This window comes from Prosopis cineraria, unplaced genomic scaffold, assembly GCF_029017545.1.
Source record: "Prosopis cineraria cultivar Desert tree isolate PC_DT_omini unplaced genomic scaffold, ASM2901754v1 PC8, whole genome shotgun sequence".
Classification (NCBI taxonomy): domain Eukaryota; kingdom Viridiplantae; phylum Streptophyta; class Magnoliopsida; order Fabales; family Fabaceae; genus Prosopis; species Prosopis cineraria.
This window is the reverse complement of record NW_026555339.1, coordinates 3421126-3444169: the sequence shown is the minus strand read 5'-3', so window position 1 is coordinate 3444169 and position 23044 is coordinate 3421126. Positions and strand designations below refer to the sequence as shown.

The following is a 23044-nucleotide window of genomic DNA, read 5'->3' as shown; positions in this document are numbered from 1 at the left end:
AATTATTTGGATAATTAAAAATGTATGGACTTGGATTTGACCTAAATCCAAGTCTAAGTTATCATTTAATTTCTTTATAATTTAAAATTCTTTTGAAACCCCTATTATTTCAAATACTAACTCAAGCTCTTTTGTAATTTAACCCAAATGTATGAAGATTTGATTAACCTGCCAACGTTAATTAGATGAAACCACTAAAGTTGAGGAAAACAAGCTGCCACTGTTGACTAGGTAGGACGACCGACTTTCACCAAGACCAAACCGACGATAATGATAGGACCGAAAGCCAAACTTCCAACATGATTGGATCGATAGCGATGACTAGGACTGGACGCTCGATTTCCACTAGGACCGGACCAACGGCGACGGCAAGGATTAGGTGCCCAACTTTCACTTGAGACCGAACCTACGATGGGGATTGAAAGTCTGACTTCCAATGGGAATGAACTGACGGTGAAGGCGGGTACTCAATGCCCGACTTCCAACGGGAATAGACGACGATGACTGCAGGGACTGGACGTCGAACTTCCACCGAAACTGAACTGACAACAACAACGAGGACATGATGCTTAACTTTCACCGGGACCGAACCAACAGCAATGACGAGGACTTGATGCCCAACTTTCACCAAGATGGATCGATGGTGATGATGGGAACAAGACACCTGACTTTCACTAGGGATTGGATCGATGGTGATGGCGGGGATCGAACGCCAGACGTCCATCGAGACAGAACTAACAACAATGATGGGAACAAGATGCCCAACTTCCATCGAGACAGGATCGATGGCAACGATGAGAACCAAATGCCCGACTTCCACCATGACTTGACCGACGATGATGACTAGAATCGAACTGACAACGACAAGAACCAAACAGCCAACTTCCATTGAGACTAAACCGAAGGTGATGACGAGGACTAAAAGTCTCACATCCATTACGCAAGATTGACCGTTTGGTCCCAATCGTCGCCATCGTTCTTGTCCCGATGGAAGTTGGCCGTCCGGTCGCCATCAGTCTAGTCCTGTAGAAGTTGACCATCTAGTTGCCGTCATCATCATCAGTTCGATCTTTATGGAAGTCAGCCATCAGGTCTAGTGGAAGTCGACCATCTGGTTGCTGTCGTCACTATCAATTCGATCTTAGTGAAAGTCAGCATTTCGATCCCCATTATCACTGTTGGTCCAGTCCTTGTAGAAGTCGGCCATCCAGTCCCCGTCATCCCCCTCGATTCGGTCCTCATCATCTTTGTTGATCTTGTCCCTATCATCATCGTAGGGCCGATCACAATGGAAGTCGACTAGGGTCCCGTCCCTGTCGTCACGATGATCCGGTCCTAGTGGAAGTCAAAGGTCCCATCCCAATCATCACCAGTGCCACAGTCCCATTCAGCTTTGTTTGTCTAATCCCGTTAAAAGTTGGCCATTCAAATCGTCAAGTTTGACCAATTTTTTAAATTCAAATATAAATTTTAAAATTTGAAATTTTACTTTAGATCAAAATAAAAAATTGATTTTGTAATTAAATTTTTTTTTATCATCCAAACAAAGAATTTAAAATCCATGAATTTTAAATATAAAATTTTAAATCTAAATTCTCTGTGAAATTCACCCATCCAAATACAATCTTAGTTAACACTCCACTATTTCAAGTAAAAAATTTTATTCTCTCTTATTCTATTTATAAATCACTGTTAATATATTTTATTTGAAGCAAAAAAAAAAAAACCTTACTCTATCTAAATATTAAATCCATAGCAAGATTTTTGTATTTTCGGAGTAATACATAATTATGGTTCGGAAAACAAAGTGTCACCAAGGAAAAAGCGAGGGTGTCAATTTCGCTTGAAACATTATTTGCGTTCCATAATAAATTCTTCACATAGTTTTGATGACATGAGGCATTATTAATATAATGCCTTTCATATCACCATAGACTACATCCTATCTGTCGTATTAGATGTTTTTGTATAAGCATGTACATGAATTTTCCTCCTCACCTTCACATTAGATGTCTATTTTTTTTTCACATCAGTTACCATAATTGAAGAAAAATTCAAATAAATTAATTACAAGCATAAAATTATGTGCATATAAGAATTAATGACCATTGATTAAAAAAATACTGATACTCCATTATTTAGATACTCGTGCTTCCATTGATTTAATTAATAACATTCATCCATAGCGAGGATAAAAATGTAGAGAGAGAATACGAATAAAAAAATTGTAAAGAGAACAAGACTGCAAAGGTGACCCGCGAACAAAATTCCGATCATGGCTTGCAATCAAGCCGAGCAAAGGACTAAAACATAGAAGTAATTTTCTTTCTCTGGATCAAAAAAAGTCTCAATATAAGAACATGACATTGCAGGCATTCTATGCTGAAACAAATTGATGTTGAGTGCGGGAGTGGAATACATGGAAGGTGGATATACAATTATGCTGGAGTGATTGTCAAAGTCTTGTTTTTTTTTTTTTTTCAGGCAACAAAATTTGAAAGAGAAGGGAACTTGCGTTCGTGGGATGCACAAGATGCATAACCTATGCCAGTCCTACAAAGTCTAGGCGTCTATCTAGCAAGCTACGCTTTGCTGATAGCCAATTACAATGGTGTAAAAAGTCAATACACGGAGACTCCCAGCTTCCATACAAACTAGTCCATCCATCTCCACCATCCTCGCACAGCCACAGCCCCATGTCTCTGACGAAACAAGCCTATTGATGGATCACCCATAGGTGTAGTCCAACTTCTCAAGCGAGGCCAACAATATCAATGCACAGCAAAAATTTCAACAATCTCTACCATATATAATTATATCATATAATGAGGGAAGGAAAAGCAAGGAAATTTAGAACCACATACAGCAAATCTAAGCATGCACGAGTAGCCCCAACCTTCGCCATGGAAAAATATACTCGACAAGGGAAAAAAAAAAAAGAAAAATTACTAGTTACAAACCTTGGAGCCTTTCGTAAAGTTCCATCAATTAAATGAGGGCCGCCGTCAAACATCTGGTTCAATCATCCCACGCACTATCAGCTGCACCTTCTCTTTTGATATTCGATGAGGTAATCATGAACCTATACTTATCCTCAATAGCGATTGGGGCAGTTCCGGAAGACAAGTTCTTGGATAAAGCTATCTTTGCCTCTTTTTGTGCAGCTGCCGCCTCTTTCTCCTTTCTTCTAGCAACCTAGAAGCAAATGGCAAGGAAGTTCCCCTATCATACCGACAATGGAGGATGATGATAAACACAACATCATGGAGAAAAATAATATACTTTCCCAGTTGCAAATGCCACGGCATTCCCAGACTCAGCGTCAGCTATAGCCTTCCTTATATTTGCAACAAGGAACTAGAGACCAAAATCATGTTAGCGTTAAAATCAAGCAGAAAGAAGAATGGTTCAAAATAGAAGAGGACAGCAAGCACCATATCACGATCAGTGTAAAAAGAAGTCGCCTGGCCTGTTGATCCCGCACGCCCTGTCCTGCCAATCCGGTGTACATAATCTTCCATGGTCTATAATTGAAGCAGCCATAACTGAAGGACATTAAACTTGACTGAAAATACCAGGCCAACAAAATCCCAATATAGCAGTAGCAGAATGGCAATCCTCTATCAGAGAAGAATCCCAAAATCCTTCTTAGATATACTTTCTTCTTGGACGTCAGGCAACATTACTGATCAAGTAAATTTGGCTTGTGGAAGACATACCTTTGGAAGATCTAAATTGATGACATGTGACACTCCTGTGACATCCAAGCCACGCGATGCAACATCAGTGGCAACCTGCATGAATTGGTCCCAATGAGTACCATGGAAAGCGAGGAAAAGGTCCCAAATTTAAAATGGATTATGTAAGAAAGAGAGGAACAATATCAAAATTGCCAATGTTAAGCTGACATAGCAGGAATCCTAGCATACAACCTGGGCACTACATAGTCTTTTAATATGACATTTGTAATAAATTGAAGAACAAGTTACTGTCAGTAAATCCCACAAAATATTGTGTTTTGTTCCTTTCCTCCTTGACATGAAAAGTAATTTCCATCCAAAAGCAGACTTCGGGAACATAATTACAGGATTATGATTCTTTTAGACAAAATGAGGAAAATGAAAAACACAGTATTACAAAGAAGATAGGCCTCTTAGCTTGCCATTCTATTCAGACATAAACTGATGAGATTATATTTGTAGTTGAATGACATCAGAAAAATCTTATGAATCAGCTATCCAATCATATTAGTTGATTTAGAATAGCTTCGGAGAGTCGACACACTAGAATTTTTCCTGTTACCCACTAATGAGACAAACCGTTATATCAAATTTTAGAACTAAATAATGATGAGAATGTTAGGTCGGTGCTCATTAACAAATCTATGGAGCACAGATGTTTCATAGGTTAGTTTCAAAGTTTCGCTTCCTGCCTTGCCGTGGCTGAGTTAAAGTAAAATGTCCTCACCTCTCTTCAACCCCCCTAAAAACAATCCAAAACCAGAAATGGCGATTGAAGTTCCAATTTCATCAGATCATTATGCACAAAATGAAATGAAATGAAAGAAAAATGGAATGGAAAGTAATCTTGTGAATGAGAAATGCTGTGTCCCTAATTTTTTTAAAAAGTACCAGTAAAAGATAGTTACTTTTTAGTAATTACAACAATATAATAAATATTGTATCTTGTTTTTCAAGCAATGGAAAAGGAAAGCTTTTCAATCCACCAAACAACAGCCCCTTACAGCTTTTGTAGCTGGAGGGAACCACAACGTCCTCACAAAGTATAATAATTACGTTTCAGAGCAGACAATTAGTGGACAGGTTACCAAAATGTTAGTGGAGCCACTTCGAAAATCATGCAAAGCAGCCTCTCTTTCATTCTGACTACGGCCACCATGAAGAGAAACAGCAGATAAACCTTGGGCTACCAATGCTTCAGCAATTTCATCACACCTTGTCTACAAGAACAAAACAATTAACAATGAGAAAACATAGAGATACAGCCACTCCCCTTGAGGGAGGGAGGGGGAGAGAGAGAGAGAGAGAGAGAGGAGATTCCAATTTTTTTTTTTTTAAAAAATGCCACTTCAAAAGAGTTCAATAAATGTCTTTTTAAAACATCTAATACAGATACTAAAACTAAATGAAATAAACCTTTCTTTCCACAAACACTATTGTTAATGGAAAAGGACGATTGCATTTTTCAGCCTGTGACGCCTCCTCAACAAGCATATCCAGAAGCCGGTCAATCTACAAATACGTAATAATTTCAGAACAGAATCCCATGAAATGAAGGCTGAGGCCATATAAGAGAAAAACTAAAGAAATACAAATTCAAGAATAAGATATATTTGAGAGTTGATTAAAAAAAAAGTTTTTAATCAAAAGTTTTAGGAGAATCAAAAAGTTTTGATCTGAGAGATAATGAGTCTTGGTGGTGGAGTGATAATATACAAGAAAAAATCAAACAAAAGGAAAAGTATTTTAAAGCCATTCATCTGTGCAATAATGATAAAAATTGGAAAAAATATCGTATGGCTAAGAAGAAAACTAAGAAAGGCGTGAGTAAATCTTGTTCTAAACTATTTGAAGGGTTTTATAATGGTTTTGGAATAAATAATGGAGAACAAAAAATTTATAAGATTGCTAAGAGTAGAGAAAAAAATCAAAAGAAAATAGATAGGAGAAATTTTGGTCATAGATAGTGATAGGAGACCTACTTTTCCAAACTTTTCAATGATAGAGGGGGTTTGTCTAGTAATTTGAAGATTTAATAACTCATGAAAAACAAAATTTGTCATTCTATCAAAGAATGCAGAATAGTGACATAAAGGAAACTCTTAAGAAAATGACAAATGGTAAAGCCAATGGACCTAATTATGTTCCTATTGAAGTGTAAAATGTTTAGGTGAAGAAAGGGTGTAGTGCCTAACTAAGTTATTTAATAAGATCTCACAGTTCAAGAAAATTCTTGACGATTGAAAGAACAGCATCTTAGTTCCTCTTTACACAAATAAAGGAAATATTTAGAATTATACTAACTATAGAGAGATTAAACTCATGAATCATATAATAAAATAGTGAGAAAAAGTGATTGAGAATGTAGATGGTATTTTTGAAAATCAGTTTGACTTCATACCAGTAAAGTGACTACAAAAGCGATTTATCGACTAACAGGATTAATGGAAAAGCATCCATGCAAAGGTAAGGAAATTTGTTGTTATGAATTTAAATCCTTTGAACTGTGACTGAAATTTGTTTTGTTAGAGATTGTCATGGATTTATTATGATTAGCTTTTAATGTTTTGTGATAAATTTTATATGATTATAAGTATTTTTGTTATCATCATCGAGTTTATTAGATTGAAATGAATTGTTGGCTCTCAAAGGAAAAGGGGAAAAAAACAAAGTAAGGTATTGAACTACCAAATCAGTCTCCCCCCAATCCTATGGACCAAGTCCAATCTTATTCAATTTTAAGTTAAGCCTGCACTAGACTAAACTACAAGTTGCCTAACCCAATCCTTTCTATGACAAGAAACCAACTTCGAGTTAGGCCAAAGTCTTGTCATGTCTATCCTCTGCGTAGCCCTCACACAAACTTAATGACGTTATTTAACATGTCAACAATCTTAACACCGTTTGTACCACTACCACATCAACATCCCTTTGAAACTATAGAGACCGATGTTATAGACAGAGAAAAGTATAAGCACCAAGAACACCAAAAAAAGTGCATGGCTTATAACAAAATTCAAGCAAAGTATAAGAATCAAAAGTATTATTTTCCCTAAATTAAATAAGCAACCAATCAAGCCTTTAACAACTAAAATATCATTAGATAATTATTCATACCTTCTCATCTTCAGAAACCTTCACAAGAGTTTGACAAACGTTTGCTGTTGGGCTACTCACTTTCCCTACCTTTACCTGCACGGGGCTTGCTAAGTACTCCTGAAAGTAGAGAATGGAAAGGCAAACTTAATAAAGTTCTTGCACAACTGAACTTATAGGGAATATGTTGGCAACAAAATAACGATGATTACAGATGTCTTTATGAGGCTTGAGAAGCCAAATTCAACAATCAAAGAGAAATTAAGTAGGTTGCAAGTCACTCAAAACTAGAGTCACAAACAGCTTAGGGAAATTAATAAATTGGTCAGCGGTACCCATTGTATGCTGGAGATTATTTTTATTTCTCCAAGCACGAGCAGCAGAAAGTCTCCTTAAAATAAGAAAATAACAATTCCCTACCCTTTCAACATAGCTCAAAAATAAACAAATGTAAAGGATGGAACCGAACCTTTGCTAAAGCTTCAATCTCCACAGGCATAGTTGCACTAAACAACAATGTTTGATGCTTCTCTGGAAGATTTCTCATGACCTGATGATACATTAGATAGTATATATTTTCTTCAGCAATCTAGATGTTAGATAGACATATTGCAACACATTAGCGTCGGGTAATTTCTTATAGTTGATAATTCATTCACAAGAGATCAAATTTGAACAAATAAGGCATCTAATTGTCAAGCAACATTCGTTATGATAAAAGAGATGCATCAAGAGACAAAAAATTAAATTGACATGATCTTTGGTCTGATTTTAAAATAAAATTTCGAATCCAGGAAGGGAGATTCCTTTTTGCCAAAGAAATTGTGCACATACCAAAGCAACCTCATCTTGCTTTCTTCACTACAAAATCCTTACCCATTCCAGCTCTTCCATGAAGGAAAATGGACCCTAACTAACAAATCATCTTGTTTAAGCATCATCCCTAAGTTCCAACTTCAACAATCAATAAAATCAATAATTGTTTTAAATAGTGAATATGAAATTAGAGGAAGAACTGTCAGGCAAAAAAATAAAAAATAAAGGAAGACCTGCACGGAAACAATAGGATCTAGTAAAGCATAAACACGAGTACCAGAATGGAACGGAAATCATTGTTCAACAGTGTTTATCGCATTAAAAAGGTCATTTTCCATTCTGTCATTCACATTCTTATTTCCTTTCCCTTTCAACTCCTAAAATTCTGCATACAATACATAGCTTCAAAACATAAAAACAAGATCAACTTATCAATCATACATTTGAAATTGAATTGTTATCAAGATGAACGGAACATTTGAGGGAGAAACTTCACACCACTAACCTCTCTTATCTGCGGTTCAAAACCCATATCAAGCATCCGATCTGCCTCATCTAGAACAACAAAAGAAATTCTAGAAAGGGAAGTATTGCCTTGTTGTAAATGATCGATGAATCTTCCAGGGGTAGCAACCACTATGTCAACTCCTGCTCGTAGCTCAGATCTCTATAATATTGATAAGAAACACATAAACCCCCAAAAATATGTTTCCTTAAAGCATAGGAAGATTAAAAAGTAAAAAGCACGTGAGGACTCAACAACATCTCATAAATGTTTCAATTGATAGTAAAATAGTAAAAACATCATGGATATAAAATCATTATACGCCATTATAAAATTATAAAATGTTAAAATAACATCGCTAAAGCATACAATTAAAGTTTTGACATACAAAAATAAGACTCAGCATTTAGTTACCTGCTTTTCAATGTTAGTTCCACCTACAACTATTGCAGTTTTTAATGATTCAAGTGATCTGCTAAAAGCTTTAACCTGCAGAATTTCAAAAAACACCTCATAATAATTAATGAATAGTGGGAAAAGATTACCAATAAAGAAACAAATCAGTATAGCTCCTAGATTCAGGCATAACAAAAGAATTATGATAATTCAAAGAAAGATAGAAATATTCTTGTGTTCAAGAAACAAATAATCTTTAGTATAGATAAAACCCTATTTCCAATATGGAAACAGCAAGAAGATGCATATAACTCATGAGTCTCAAATGCAACATAATCGCAACTTATCAAAAAACTGAAGGATAGATTAAAATTGTTCCAATAAGGAAAACCGTAACATAAGAAACTTTATTAATAAATCATCATACTTTGATTCAATGAAATAATGATTCAACATTACAAAAAGGTGAAAAATATGTCCCAGGTGTCATGCATGCGTCAAGGCAGAGTAAAAGTAACAAAGGACAGTCACAAATTCAAAGGTATGACATATGAATAAAAACTATAACTTGGGAAGCATTCCATCCCTATACATTTGGATAGCCTATTTATATACACTTAAAATTATAAACATCACCTCTTTCTCTATTTGTTGAGCAAGCTCTCTAGTAGGTGCCAGAACCAATGCTAAAGGACCATCACCGCGCCGAATCGGAGGTTGAGCCAAGCAATGCTACAAAATAAAACAGGAATGAAATTAAGTCGCAAGCAAAGGATGGTCACTTAATTTGCTATTTGTTTGATTGCCACCGCATGATATCTAAGGAAAACAATACAAAATTAGATAAACATTCCAAGTATAATGAGCTTAGACCTCTATCATAGGAATGGAGAAAGCTGCAGTTTTTCCACTACCAGTTTCTGCACAACCCAATAGATCCCTTCCACTAAGAGCAATTGGCATGGCTTGAGCCTGGATAGAAGTTGGCCTTGTGTATTCATGATAAGCAATATCCTTCATGATACTAGGGTGCAAGCACTGTAAATCAATGAGTCCATACTTTTGTCACTTATTTGACAGAATGACTAAAAATTGAATACAAGAAATATGGATCTGATTTATAAAATTAGCTACCATGTCTGAAAATGATTCTATTGGTGCAGGTGCAGGAAGAGACTCAGAAGCAACAGAAACATCAAGATTAAGCCGCAGTCGGACCTCTTCAATCTGCAAATGAGAAGCATGTAGTCTGTAGAATTCAGTAACTCAATAATTGCTGCTGTGATTAAAACTAATTGAGAAGAGGTAGAAATAGAACAATCAATAAAGCAATAAACAAAAATGAAGTTGAAAATTAATACAGAAACAAAGTAGGTGGTTGTACTTTAAATGAAGCAGCCAGTGATATGTGATAGCTTTTAAAAAGGTGGCTAGAGAGAGACAAACCCAGGGAACAAAAAGATGAAAAAAGGGAGGAAAACTCGTCAATAATGTTAAACATCAACAACCGCTCCGAAGAAAACATAAGATTGAAAGCCAACGTCGTTATTCGTAATACCCATTGTTGCATGGCATTTACTACCAGCACATTGTACCAGATCTTCAACCTAATTCCTACAGAACTATACGTCTGAACAATAAATTACCTAGTAAATCCTTGTGATTAAAATAGACAATTTAAAAAGAAACACAAAAAAAAAATTATCCTCATGATTAACGTAAACAATTTAGCTTCTTATGCATGCCACTTCAATTCTAGCAAAGTTTTCTCCACTGACAGGATGGAAACACTATATACCACTTTCCAACTCTTCGAACTACAAACGAACAGGAACTTTTTTGTTCAAAAATGATATTCATCTGAAAAAAGCATTTGTTGAAAGTTTCACGACCAAGAAAGGGCAAGTAAAGGAGAAAAGGAACGCAAGCCATTAAACTAAAAACGACCCGTGACCACAGAAATGAAACACGGGAAATCGAAAAAAACCTCAAAAACCCTAAACACAAGTTCAAATATACACATTTCTCCGAAATGATCGAAACTCAAAGCATTTAAGTGAAAGGAGGAACGAGAAAGAGTAATCGGCAAAACAACAGAAAATGAAACCTGCTCGGGCTTCATACGAGAAACGCGTTCAGACGGTTGCCAGTGAGGGAACACGGGGTCGGGGACGGAAAGAGTGCGGTTTAGAGGTGGAGCTCCGGAGCTCCGGCGAGAGGAATTGGAGAAGCTGGAGGAGGACGAAGGAGTAAGAGAGGCGTGGAAGTGAGAATTAGAGGAAAAGGCCAGCTTCTTGTGATCGTTAGTGTCTTGGGCGAGAGACGAGCTTCTGGTAGCAACACTAGTGGAGCTGGAGCTCCTGAGGTGAGGAGGAACATACGACATCGTCTTCCTTCCTTCGTTCCTTCTCTCACAATGGCAGGTTTTTCTTTCCTGTCAGGGAGAGCACAGCCCACAGATAGGGTAGTGATAGAAGCACAGACCAGATCATCAGATATTCCTGCCTTGCTTAGTTGAGTGAGCCTCGAGATGATGGCGACACACAACCTAGTGATACATCCCACATCTTTCGCTCTTTTTTTTTTTTTTACTTTCTCGTTTTTTTTTAACCGACAGTGGGCTTAGTTGGCCCTTTTAATGTTTAATTATGGGTCCATTAATCAAATTGTCCACTACTACGAGGTGATCAAGCAAAAACATAACGACGAAGAACTAGGTTGGGCACTTGTTTAAGCCCACTCACTTGCTAACAGGGCTCGATTGTATTTCGGATATTTTTATTTTGGTAAGATGTGTTTCGTATATTTACGCAAAAAGACATAATTTGTGTTTGTGTTGTAAAAAACAAATATTGTGTGTTAACAAAGGAATGCTAGATTCTCCATCCATTTAAAAATATATAACATTTTTAACTCAATCTTACATTTAATAAAGTAATTATTTATCTTTAAACTAATATTATTTATTATATTTATTCATATTTAATAAGTTATTTTATTCTAAAATAAATATAAAGTGATTTATTTAGTGAGAAAGTAACTTATATTTAAAAATATATATATAATAATTACACTTTAAAATATTAAAAATAACTTATATTTTTTAATGAGAAAGTATTATTAATTGGGATTTACTTATCCTAGCCATAAAAGTTTTGATTAATAAAAAATCTCAATATTTATTTAACTGGTTTTGCCCCATCAAAAACAAAAGATTTAAAAGATATATTTTAAAAATCAACCATATTATGTTAAAATGAAATTGAATTCTTTCTTCCCGATTTATCACAGAGGAAAAAAAATTGAAACCGATTACTATATCTTGTTTTTGAAGCAGAGAACCACAAAAAGCACACTCCGAGAAACCCAAAATGATGAGAGTATGGGAAGAAAACGTCAACGCCAGGGTGCAGTCAGGAATAGCAAATGACAGGGAAGCTTAGACAAATTCTAAAATAAGAAGGTAAGGCAAAGTCACCCCAAAAAAAAAATATATATATATATATATATATATAAATTTAACCATTAAAAAATAAGCATTCTGACGGGCCATTTTGTCCACTTAGTGACTCAGATAAATACGTTCTAGTCTGGTATTCCAATTCATGGCGGACGATATCAATAATTACTACATTACAGTGTATAGTAGTGTATGGGTTGCTTTCTACTTGCAAGTGGGGGACTGGTTCCCAGGCTCAGCACATGTGATGAGCATTAGGTGCTCCGTGATCGTCACCTCAACCTCAACAAGAAGAGTTTCACTAATTTAAAACAAGAAACTTTCATTTTGATGAAAAGCAAAGTCATTTTAAAATTGGTTTTTGGTTCCCCCAGTTCTGGAATATGCTTTCGCCAGTTCTCCCGTCCCTTCTTCTTGATCAGCCTCCTTTTGCTTCCACTATTGACTCTCCATTGAAGTCATGCCTTTCCCTCCCCACAAGAGACGCAATTTCCTCTGTCCCAAAATGAATACTTTTATCCTGTATATTCATTCTCCAATGGTTCGTTTAGATTTTCAAGGATAACAAAACCATTGGAATTCTCATCCAGCTCCTCAAAAGTGCTAGATTAATTTGATTAGGTGGAGGTTTCTTCATTTTCATGCTTCCAAGCTTTTCTCTCCCTCGTTGAGCGGCTAGTATCCTTCCTTCTTTTATGAAAATGGTGCCTTTTGGTGACGAGCAACCTGATGAGCATGAAAACCAATCCCAACGAGTGGAAGGTTCTGGTCCCTTAATTTTTTTTTTCTTTTGTATTTTTTTCTAGGTTTATAATTTCGTGCCTACTGTGAAAATTAGCCATCGCACGCGAGGAGCTATCATTTTCCTATACCGTCATTTTTTTCTTTTTAATTTCCTTCACATGACATGCCAAATTGCACCGTCAGGTGAAGATCACTTGGCACCAAATGTTAACTTATCTATTTCGTTACTTCCTTGTGATTTTACAAGTTTGTTTATTTTGATTGCAGTGAATGAGTTAGAAACTTTGATCGTTTTTATATTTAATTAGCAAAATATGGTAATAAGGAGGATTTGTTTTCGCTATCAAATAGCATCAGGGTTTGGATAGAGAGGAAGTCACGTCACCAGAGCTTGTTTTCAATTGAAACCCAACCCAAGCGCAGTATGGGTTAGTTAATGATATCGAATATTGTGCGATCTATTTTAAAAAGAAAAAATTGTCGTACTCCTCAACTTGCGTACGCCTTTGAATTTTGCTGGAATTGATCGCCAATGTTTTTTTTTTTTTTTGGTAGAAAGATCGCCAAATTTAAAGGGGAGAAAAAGATGTGAACTTGAATGGGCCAACCAAGGTTTGCCTAATTCTCTCAACCTCCTCCTTTATTGGATACGGTGGACATTTCCCTAATCCTATTTATGAGACAGACAGATTATTTATTTTGATTTTACTTGCAGGAAACCTCGTTAATTGTTGTGTTTATCACCATCATTTTGTCCCTATTAGCTATTTTGAAAGATTATTAAGTATTAGAGCATCTTATTTTTAAGTTGTATTTAATAGTAATAAAGTTAAAAATATATTAATTTTTTAAACATAATTAAAATGGTTAAAAGTTTTCTTTAATTTTAGTAAAAATATTGAAAGTAGTCCGTAAATAAAATCAAATGATGTAGAACCATTTGGACTCTGATAACTGACGCCACTAAATCTCATATTTAGTTTGCCGCTTGAGCAAGTCCAAGTGACCAAGCCACCCGCGAAATTATTGGTTTGAAAAATTGGCATCGTTGAGGGGGGCGATGAACGGATGGCAAGTGATTTGTTGAAATCTCTCGTTAACCTCACAAGGCACGCACGTTGCTAGCGCTTTTCACCAAAATGCAGCGCCTGACTTTGCAGTCAAAGTATGCTCATCACCCTCCCACGCAAGCCATCGATGGTGGAAGATCAATCAAACACCCTCTTCATTCAAGAGGATAAAACCGCACGTCGTTCTAACACCCAAAAAAAAAAAAAGAAAAAAAAGGAAAACTAATAATTAATCAAAATCAACAAGTTATTTTTTTCAATCATATCTATAAGTCATTTTTAACATATTTTATGAAAATAAAAAAACTTTAAACTTCATCAATTCTGTTTAAAAATTCAATAAGTTTTTAACTTTAATCTTATTAAACACACACACTAAAAATAAAAATATTTTACCATTTAATATAATTCACAACATTTAATAAAGGCAAAAAAGAATAAAAATGAATGTAAAAATTATAGAGTGCCCTATTATAGCCAAAATAAATGCTCCCTTTATAAGTTTTGTTTTATTCAAAATATAGAATATTCGATAAGTTTTATATATATATTTTTTGTTATATCCTTACTCAATTATATTCCACTCAAATAATTAATTAAACGATTTTGAACAAATCAAACATTACATTCATTACACTAAATTATACAGTTAGAAACATGCAAATTTTTTTAAAAAAATTAAATTTGTAGCTAACTTTTTAAAAAATATAAATTAATTAACAATAATTTATATTGTAATTGAAAGTCAAAAGACGGTAAAAGGTAAGTTTCATCCACTTTGATCGAGCCTTTGCTGTGAATTTCTTAACTGTTTAATTAAAGCAAACTGGTACCTCGTTAAAAAAAAAAAAAAAAGAAACTAGTATTGGAGCCCCGTGTGTGTGTGTTGAGCGCACGGAAGAGCAGGGGCGGATCCAGCTCGGCATACATGATGGAAATTTCAAATGATATAAACCATGGGAGGCTAGCTAGAATCAATTTTGGTAATTTTCATGAAGAGAGGGTGCTCGTGCTTTCCCTGGATCTGTCCCTTCGCAATAGACAAAGGAGACAAACTTTGAGTTATACGAAGCTATCAATTTAAACAATTTAACGACGTGAGGGGATATAATTCAGGGCTTTTCTTGCTGGGGCAAAAGAAATTCACAAGTTGAAAAGTCACATGTCAGCAGCGTTTCGTCAACCGGCGGTTGTGGGTGTGAAGCGCTGTGAGAGAAAGTGGGACATGAATGAGTTTGGTGAGCCGTTCAGATTGTCCTTTCTTGCAGCTGCGGGGACAAGTTGTCTCCCTCTCTCTCTCCTTTTTTGCTTATTCTTTCCAGTGAAATTTTTGTGAGGGAGCGGCCAAACCAACCTGCAAGTACATCAACAAAAATACATGTACTCACAGTAGATATCAGCTCAGTTAAACAATTGCCTGGTCCTTGATATAAAAACAACTTATCAAATTCGATGAAGCATTAATAAGTTATCTTCAAAAAGTTCACATGTCCAGTTTATTCATGCCACAAAAGTAAAGTTAATAATTTTAATTAAGGGTAATTTGATAATTTTATAGAAATCTTTGAAGAATCGATACGTTTAACCAATTTTAATCACAATTCTTAATCCAAGTGATTTGATTAAATTTTTCTTATAAAAAGAATCAAATGAAGTAATGGCTGTAGAAAAAAGACCTTGCCCCTCAAACCACCAGCTGTCTGGACCACCTAATTAAGGAATTGTTTCGTAGTCAATTTTAAGATTTAGAAATGCAACAGCATTAAAACTCGGTAGCATAGCTCATCCTTTGAAAGTATACAGTCCAAATTAGTTTGATCCTCGTTAAAAAATTTTTAGGGGGCTTTTGGAATGATAAATTTAGATTTAAAATATTTACATTTTAAATCTTACATTTAACATTTATGTATTTAATATGAACAATTTAAAAATACAGAATACAAAATAAAATATTTCATTCATTTAAAATTATAAGACAAATTTTATGTATCAGTAAACCTTATTAAATATACTTAATAATCTTATTTTTTAAAAAATAAAAAGATAAAAATTTTAAAAATATCCGCTATTTAATATATTGAAAAGATAAGAGATAAAAATAAATTATAGAAAGGAAAAAGGTAATATTAAAATCAATATATTTAATAAAATTTTAATTTTTTTAAAGTGTTTTATATTTTGCAATGAACAAATTTCTTCAAAAATACCTTATAATTTAAAATAAAAAAAGTAAAATATTTTATAAGAGATTGAATATGAGTTATGACTTGATCTAATAGTTAAAACTTAAAAGAAAGAGTGGAGGATGAGGGAATCATCTCCTCGTCTTGTTCATTACGGCAATGTCGTCATTATATTCCCATGTCAAGACCAGAAAACATCCATGTAAATAAAAATATCATATAAAATGAAATAAAGGGGACAAACATTTTTTAAGAAAAATTAGATGGGTGCATATAAATTATATAATTTGTTGGCATTTAGACGAATAGGCTTACTTTTCGTGCCATGAGAGAATACACGAACTTGTGGCTGTGGGCGAGCCCGACAAAACGCTCCGCCTCCATAAATTTCACTCGTTTTTTTTATTACATTTAAGTCTTATTTCTGTCGAGTTATCAAAGTGCGTATTCTAACAATATTTTAAGTGTTCAGATTTTAAATAATTCCTCCTCCAATTATATAAATATTTTATATACTGATGAGACTTAATTTGTTTGTCTACGGGTTAACCCTGTAGCCTTCTATTAAAAAAATGTGTAATCTACTCCTTTTTATTTAAAGAAAATCATATTCAGAAACTTAACAAAAAAAACTTATTTGAAAACAATAACTACTAACAAGTTCATTAAAAAAAAAGCTAATATTCTCATTTTAACAACAAAATATCACTTCACATTACTTATTGCCCTTGAATAAATTTTTTATCACATTCTCAGATGTGATTCTTCCTTTTATGTTTATGTATTACGTTACGTGGACCTTTTCTCCGAATCTATAAGGAGTGATAATAATTTAATTAAATTAATTATGTGGACCTTCATGGAGCACACTCGCTCTCACGCAACTTGCTAGATATTTCAGTCATTGAGACAGAATTAATTTATTAATAGTGCAAGATATTTGATGAGTTCGAAGTCAATCCTTTTTTTTTTTTTAATCAGTCTGGTTAAATAAAATCAGATCAATTTTTGTTACTTAAAGAGTCTGGAAACAATATCAAACTTCTAATAAACTCTTATATGACTTGGGAGAAATAAAAGCTTGCTTAAGTCTACATAGACATGTGTGCCTAAAGATTTAATGCCCTATTCAAATTAATTATCTTTGAAATATTTTGTGCAACTACTTGTAATTTACATTTTACTCGTGGTGACAAAAATAATATTTTTGCAAAAAGAAAAAAAAAAAGAAAAAGAGAGCCTCTTTACCAACATAGTTCTTGTTCATAAGATAGCTTCATGTTGTTGTGCAGAAATACAAGGAACGAGTAACATTACTCGCGCGAGTAATACAAATTATTGTGGATTTTATATTTTATAAGGCAAGAGCTTTGAAACTTTCAACAATGCAGGGTGGACCCGTAATTTCTCTCGGCCTTAAAGCCTCTCCAACCTATCTTGAAATAACATGTAATTCTTCCTATGTCATTCATAAGATACATTTTAAAAAAATTATTTGGTTTTGTTTATAAGTTATAGTACAATTATTACATAATATTTAAAAAATATTTTTAAAATTATTTTTTATAAGAGAGAAAGAATAATATAATATCACTTTTTAAATTTATTATATAAATATTAAAATTTTGCATACTTTTATTTTTTGTATTTTTTATTGATATTATAAAATTGATAAGAATAATTTATGAAGAGGGCTAGAGGAGTATGTGATAACTAGTCAAACTTTTGACATTGAGCAAGATGGACTAAACTACTCCAGCTGTTGCAAAGCATGAAGCTTTTGAGATTAAAGCAGGTGGATTAAAAATGTAATCAATACATTAAAATATTATCTATATCACCAAATTGGCTCTCAATTATTGCGCTGAATAAATAAAAATTATTGAAGCAACTAATAGTATAATAGAAAAAAAATCTCGTTAACTTTTAGAAAGGCATATAAAATGAAATTAAAAAAATCTTCTAAAGAACTTGTATTTTGAGACTGAAGGAGTATGAAGTAAATATTCACGACAAATTATATTCCTCGTCAAACAAATAAATAAGAAAATTGAACCTAGGGCCATAAGACTCATTTAATATTATGAAAGATTCTTTTATAATATTTTATTTACCTTACATTAACTAGTGTTCAATAATTCCTGTCCTTTTAACTAAGCACACCAAAATCGTTTTTTATTTTTTTCGAGTCAACCATATTATTCAAGTCCAAAACTATATCTGGCCAAAAGTTCGGTTTTTTTTTTTTTTTTTTTAGTGTAACTTACACCAAATAACATAGGCTTGTCCAGGTCCAAGAAAATACTACCTCGCGTCTCAATCAAATAATGACAAAGTCAAGAATTATTAGAAATAAATTAAATTTTGATATATTCTTAGAACATTAAATAATCTTACAATTTTCTAAAAATAAGTCACTTGAAAATATGTGAAAGCAACTTCAGAGTTATCCTATAAATTTCTCCCTTATACATTTTCTCAATCATGATGTTATGTGAGGAAAAATAAAATAAAGCTGTGGCTCTGAATTTTTGAGTGGGATGAATGAATTTAATTTTTTCCTTTTTGGGGAAAGCTGACAAAAGGTTAAAAAAGACCAGCATAATAAGACGTTAATTACCACTGACTGAGCAAATGTGTGGTGGGGGAGGGTAAATGCATCCCCTCACATGAGGCAAATTATATAGGTAGTATATAAAAATTATAATCACGTAATACTTGTAACTTTAGAATTTTAAACCCTTTAAACTTAATAAAAAATATTTAAATTTAAAAACTTTTAAAAGAAATAATATTTTAACTCATATTTTATAAATTTAAACTAAAAAAATTATAATCATTAAACATATTATTAAAAAATGAATCAAGAGTTGTTTATTTTATAATAAAATTAAAGCATAACAAATTAAAGTCATCGATAATAGTTTTTTTTTAAATTAAATGGTATATCAACTTTTTTAACATATTTTTTTTGCCTAAAGAAATCCTCAATATATATGTTTTTCAAATAAAAATATACATAATTTTTCATATCTTATTATATTTTTGTTTAATGTACTTATTTTAAAAATTATTATAATATTTTAAAAATTATTAATTTCTAAATTGAGGTGTCTCGCACCCCTTGACTCTGAATCCTGTCTCCGCCATTGTTAACTATCATGGGATAGACCCTTACTTTTATCTATCAAAAGAAGAGGATTATATCATCTAGGTACTTCAGTGATATTCATCCATCGTCTAAGAAATTTTGGACTAATTTGGCTAGGTAACCTGCATAACTCATGTATGATTTCAATTAGATATAATTGATCATAAAAAATTAATTAATATAATTTACTTTAATTATAATTGATTATGTTATAATGTGATCATGTTTGAATATTATTTTTTAAAATTAATTTTAATAGAATTAAAGATGTTTGGATACTTTAATCATAATTAAATTTAAATGCACAAGTTACAATAAAGGAAGTGAGTTTCAAAACGTAAATATTGATAAAATTGCATATAATATTATTAAAATTTTTTATCTATTTAAATTCAATGAAGCTAAAAACAGATAGATAAATAAAAAAAATAAAGAAAGAAATAAAATATATATTATAATGTTATTATAGTTCAAATAAATGAATATATTTAAGTCGTTGAAAAAAGGATATATTTAAATGAATGAATAAATAATAGCACACAATGCCTACACATTTTGGCGAGGGAGAATTTACAAACCCTGTTTTGCAAGAAAGAAGAGTGGTGTAAGGGTGAATTTGAACCAGTACAATTTTCAACAAGACGTGTGCCTTCAACTTGAAAATTGATAATAAGAAGCTGACCAGAGTAGGTTCATCAAAAAAGGGGTTTTGAAAGTATAATCGATTAATGGGGGAAAAAAAGGTCCTTGGCTTGCCCTTAGAACAGTCACTGTGCGGGGGCCAACTAATACGTGCGAGACCAAAACCAACAAAAAAAAATCTCTTTATTAAAAAATATAAAATATTTTTAATCAAAATTATCAATCAATAAAGCAGTTCTTTATTTTTAAATTAATTCTATTTTTTTATATTTTATCCCTATAAAATCATATATTTCAACCCAAAATAAATATAAATTAATTTATTTAATAGAGACACTTTTAAAAAGAAGGTAATAATTACACTTTAAAATATTAAAAATGTCTTACACTTTTTAACATCTAACCTTTTAAAAAAATGTTTTGTATTTATAAATGGAGAATTTTTTTTTTGGGTGGGGGTGATTTTACGTATACAAAAACCATACCATTTGAATTTTTATGACTATTTTTTCAGATAGTTCAATGTTTTGACGAAAATGTGCAGGCAATAAATCTTTTACAATAATACAAAACTCAGTATATAAAGACACACAAATGAAACGCGTTGTCGTCGTCATTATCTATATATTGATGGTTACAAGGGAGGCAAACAAGGGCGATTGATATATGCTGTATAAAACTCTTTCCTTTTAATGGAATGGCAGCACGTGCACAAGGCGACCTTGTGATACTAGGCTCACTTTTGTGCCGATTCCGTGCCGTTAATTGTTCAAGTTGGTTCCAGCTTGTCCTTTATGCTAAGAAGAACTAGATCGGGGGTTCTAATAACCCAGCCCGTATGTATACAAATAACCTAGCCAGCATGAATACACATGATAAAACTCGTTTTAATTCAAGCCACATATTGTGAAGGAAATTGCAAAGTCAGAGTGCATGTTTTGGTCAGATATGGTGACGATTTTTTATTGTTGTTGGAATTGGCAGTGGTCTAAACGGTAGTAGCAAAACAAAAAGTTCGCCCATATTATAATAGCGGACTTGATGGGGGTAGGAGAGTCAGCGGCGCAAGGTGGTAGTGTTGGCATATCTGCTTTTCTTTATCTTGCAACTGCCTGGAGTCGTCCACTCCCTTCTCCGCATTCCCTTCTTCGTCCACATGTTCGCAGCTTGGTTTCTTAATTATACTCGTGGGTTTAATGGTTGGACTTGGGGAGCATCTCCCAAGGACGAGGAACATAGATGGGCTATCCAAAGAAATATATAAGCAAGTATAATATTATATATTCACTCAAAATTTTAAAGTATCAAATTTACAGATTTTTTATAGTTATATGTTTCTTCTATAGGTCAATTTTATCTGACATGAGACTTCTCTCTATATTGAACCAAATTAACTCACATATGACGATCCAATAATTATAAGGCTCCTGGTCCCTTCCCCAAGCCAGCCATTCAATAGTTTCAATACAACTCGCATAAACAAATGTGATATTATATTTTAATCTGAAATTTTAAGATGTTGAATTTATGAATATTTTTTTTTTGTATATCTATCCTCTAGTCTACCTATATTTGACGTGAAACCTCTCTCCATATCAAGCTAAATTCATTTATACTTGACAACGCAACATCACACCATCTTTTGTTGTTAACAACAACAAATCAAACACTATATCACTATCTACTTTTATAATTTACTATATGTTGTTTGAATTTTATTCTTTCGATATCTTTTATTGCTCAATAATGTAGACGGCCGTTAATTAGGAGAGGCAGATCTAAAGGGACGCACCAATTGCGCAGTATACAAAACATATACGTGTGCGTGATATTTACGTTATATATAGCTAGTTAACCCATTGGCTGTTCCAACCAGTAATTATGATTTCATGTGAACCGGAAATGGACGAAGTGCTGAATCCGACCACCTTGTTTCCTTGACATCTAATTCGTTAAGCTTTGCCCACATCTCTCACTCAAAAAAACAAAAAAAAAAAAAAAGGTTGGGGGTGGGGGTGGGTTGGTTTTGCCCACATGTCACTCCATCACCTTTCGTTTTTTTTTTCCTTGGTTGACCTTGACCAGAGCCTTTCTTTTGATATATATATATATACACATACATATATATATGTATGTATATGAATAGGATGCATAATTCATATGCATTTACTCCAAGCTAATTGTTCCAGGTCCAAGTTAGTGTCACTGCAATAAAATATGGATGTGGCTTTTAAAATTTCCTTTTGTATCTTTAAAATAATTGATTTGTATTTCAGTTTATTCACAAGTGCGTTGACATTCACCTTGAGAATAAAAATGGTGTGAGATGGGGGGAAAAAGGGTAACATTTTAGTTCCGAGCCACTGGAAAGATCGTCGATCGTTCTCCAACTCGATGGACAAGTAAGGGATTTTTGAAGCCATCGAACTCGCCCTCCAACTCTCGACACCGATGGCAAGATTAATTAGAAACAGGGATGAATTTTCTTTTCGACAGCATCAAACATTACAGTTTCCTACAGTCCTATTCTCCATGCACTGTATTAATTAAATATGTCCTCCCTACAGCAGGATCAATTTGAATGTATAAATAAATATCAATGCATGCCTGAGGTGAAGTGCGTAAAACGCAATTGAGGCGATCCAATCCCACGGTACGTACTCTGATAATGAATTAACTCACTTGCAACTTACAACTTCTAACGAGCTAAACTTTCTAGTTTCTACTGATTTTCCTATGAAAAAACAGGAAAAATTAATATTTTCGAAAAAGTAGTCACTTGACCTTGATACTATCTCGTCTTATTACTGGTAACTATATTTTTAGAAAATGGTTCGGATAGAGGCAGTATTGATTCCGATACTGTCTCATCTTCTCATCGTTCTAATCTAATTTAGAAATTAAATATATATATATATATATATACTGCCTCCATTTTTATTTATAAAAAATTACCACTTTTAATTTTTTTTATATAAGCAAAATCACATATTTTAATAAATATTTATTGCAAACTTCTTAAATTATTTTTTTATGATTTTATATGCAAAATTATAATTAATTAATGAAGACTTGATTAATTATAATTAATAAAAAATATTATAATCTAATTATTTTAATTTTAAATATAATTAATATAGTTAATTAATTTTTTTAAATTATATGATATAATTTTTTGTACAAATAAAAATAGAGGGAATATACTATACAAAGAGAGATTAAAGGGTGATCAGGAGCGAAA

At 33.1% G+C, this 23044-nt stretch overlaps 1 protein-coding gene across 6 annotated transcripts; it reads right to left on the bottom strand.

Annotated features, from left to right (window-relative positions):
• Positions 1 to 2304: 2304 nt before the first annotated feature.
• On the bottom strand, positions 2305 to 11076 carry LOC129318243 (ATP-dependent RNA helicase DBP2-like). Of its 6 annotated transcripts, none has more exons than XM_054962905.1 (15): positions 10661 to 11074; positions 9688 to 9780; positions 9427 to 9591; positions 9190 to 9285; positions 8572 to 8646; positions 8158 to 8319; positions 7306 to 7386; positions 6858 to 6956; positions 5157 to 5252; positions 4829 to 4960; positions 3720 to 3794; positions 3435 to 3524; positions 3283 to 3357; positions 2961 to 3195; positions 2305 to 2800 (listed from the first exon to the last, which is right to left on the bottom strand). In XM_054962905.1, exons 1-14 carry the CDS (start codon positions 10937 to 10939, stop codon positions 3019 to 3021), a joined length of 1695 nt encoding a protein of 564 aa, XP_054818880.1. In that variant the 5' UTR covers positions 10940 to 11074; the 3' UTR covers positions 2305 to 2800; positions 2961 to 3018. The 6 variants fall into 6 exon arrangements, with proteins under 6 accessions (XP_054818880.1, XP_054818878.1, XP_054818881.1 ...); XM_054962903.1 differs by having other exon boundaries at positions 2305 to 2748; positions 10661 to 11073; XM_054962906.1 differs by lacking the exons at positions 2305 to 2800; positions 2961 to 3195 and having other exon boundaries at positions 3298 to 3357; positions 3435 to 3620; positions 10661 to 11076.
• Between the last annotated feature and the right edge of the window lie 11968 nt (positions 11077 to 23044).

Coding starts and splice junctions, on each gene's coding strand:
- LOC129318243 (XM_054962905.1), bottom strand. CDS start 10,939: ATGTCGTATGTTCCTCCTCACCTCAGGAGCTCCAGCTCCACTAGTGTT. Junction 9,592..9,687: donor TAGAATCATTTTCAGACATG/GTAGCTAATTTT, acceptor ATTGATTTACAG/TGCTTGCACCCTAGTATCAT. Junction 7,387..8,157: donor TTGAACCGCAGATAAGAGAG/GTTAGTGGTGTG, acceptor ATGTATCATCAG/GTCATGAGAAATCTTCCAGA.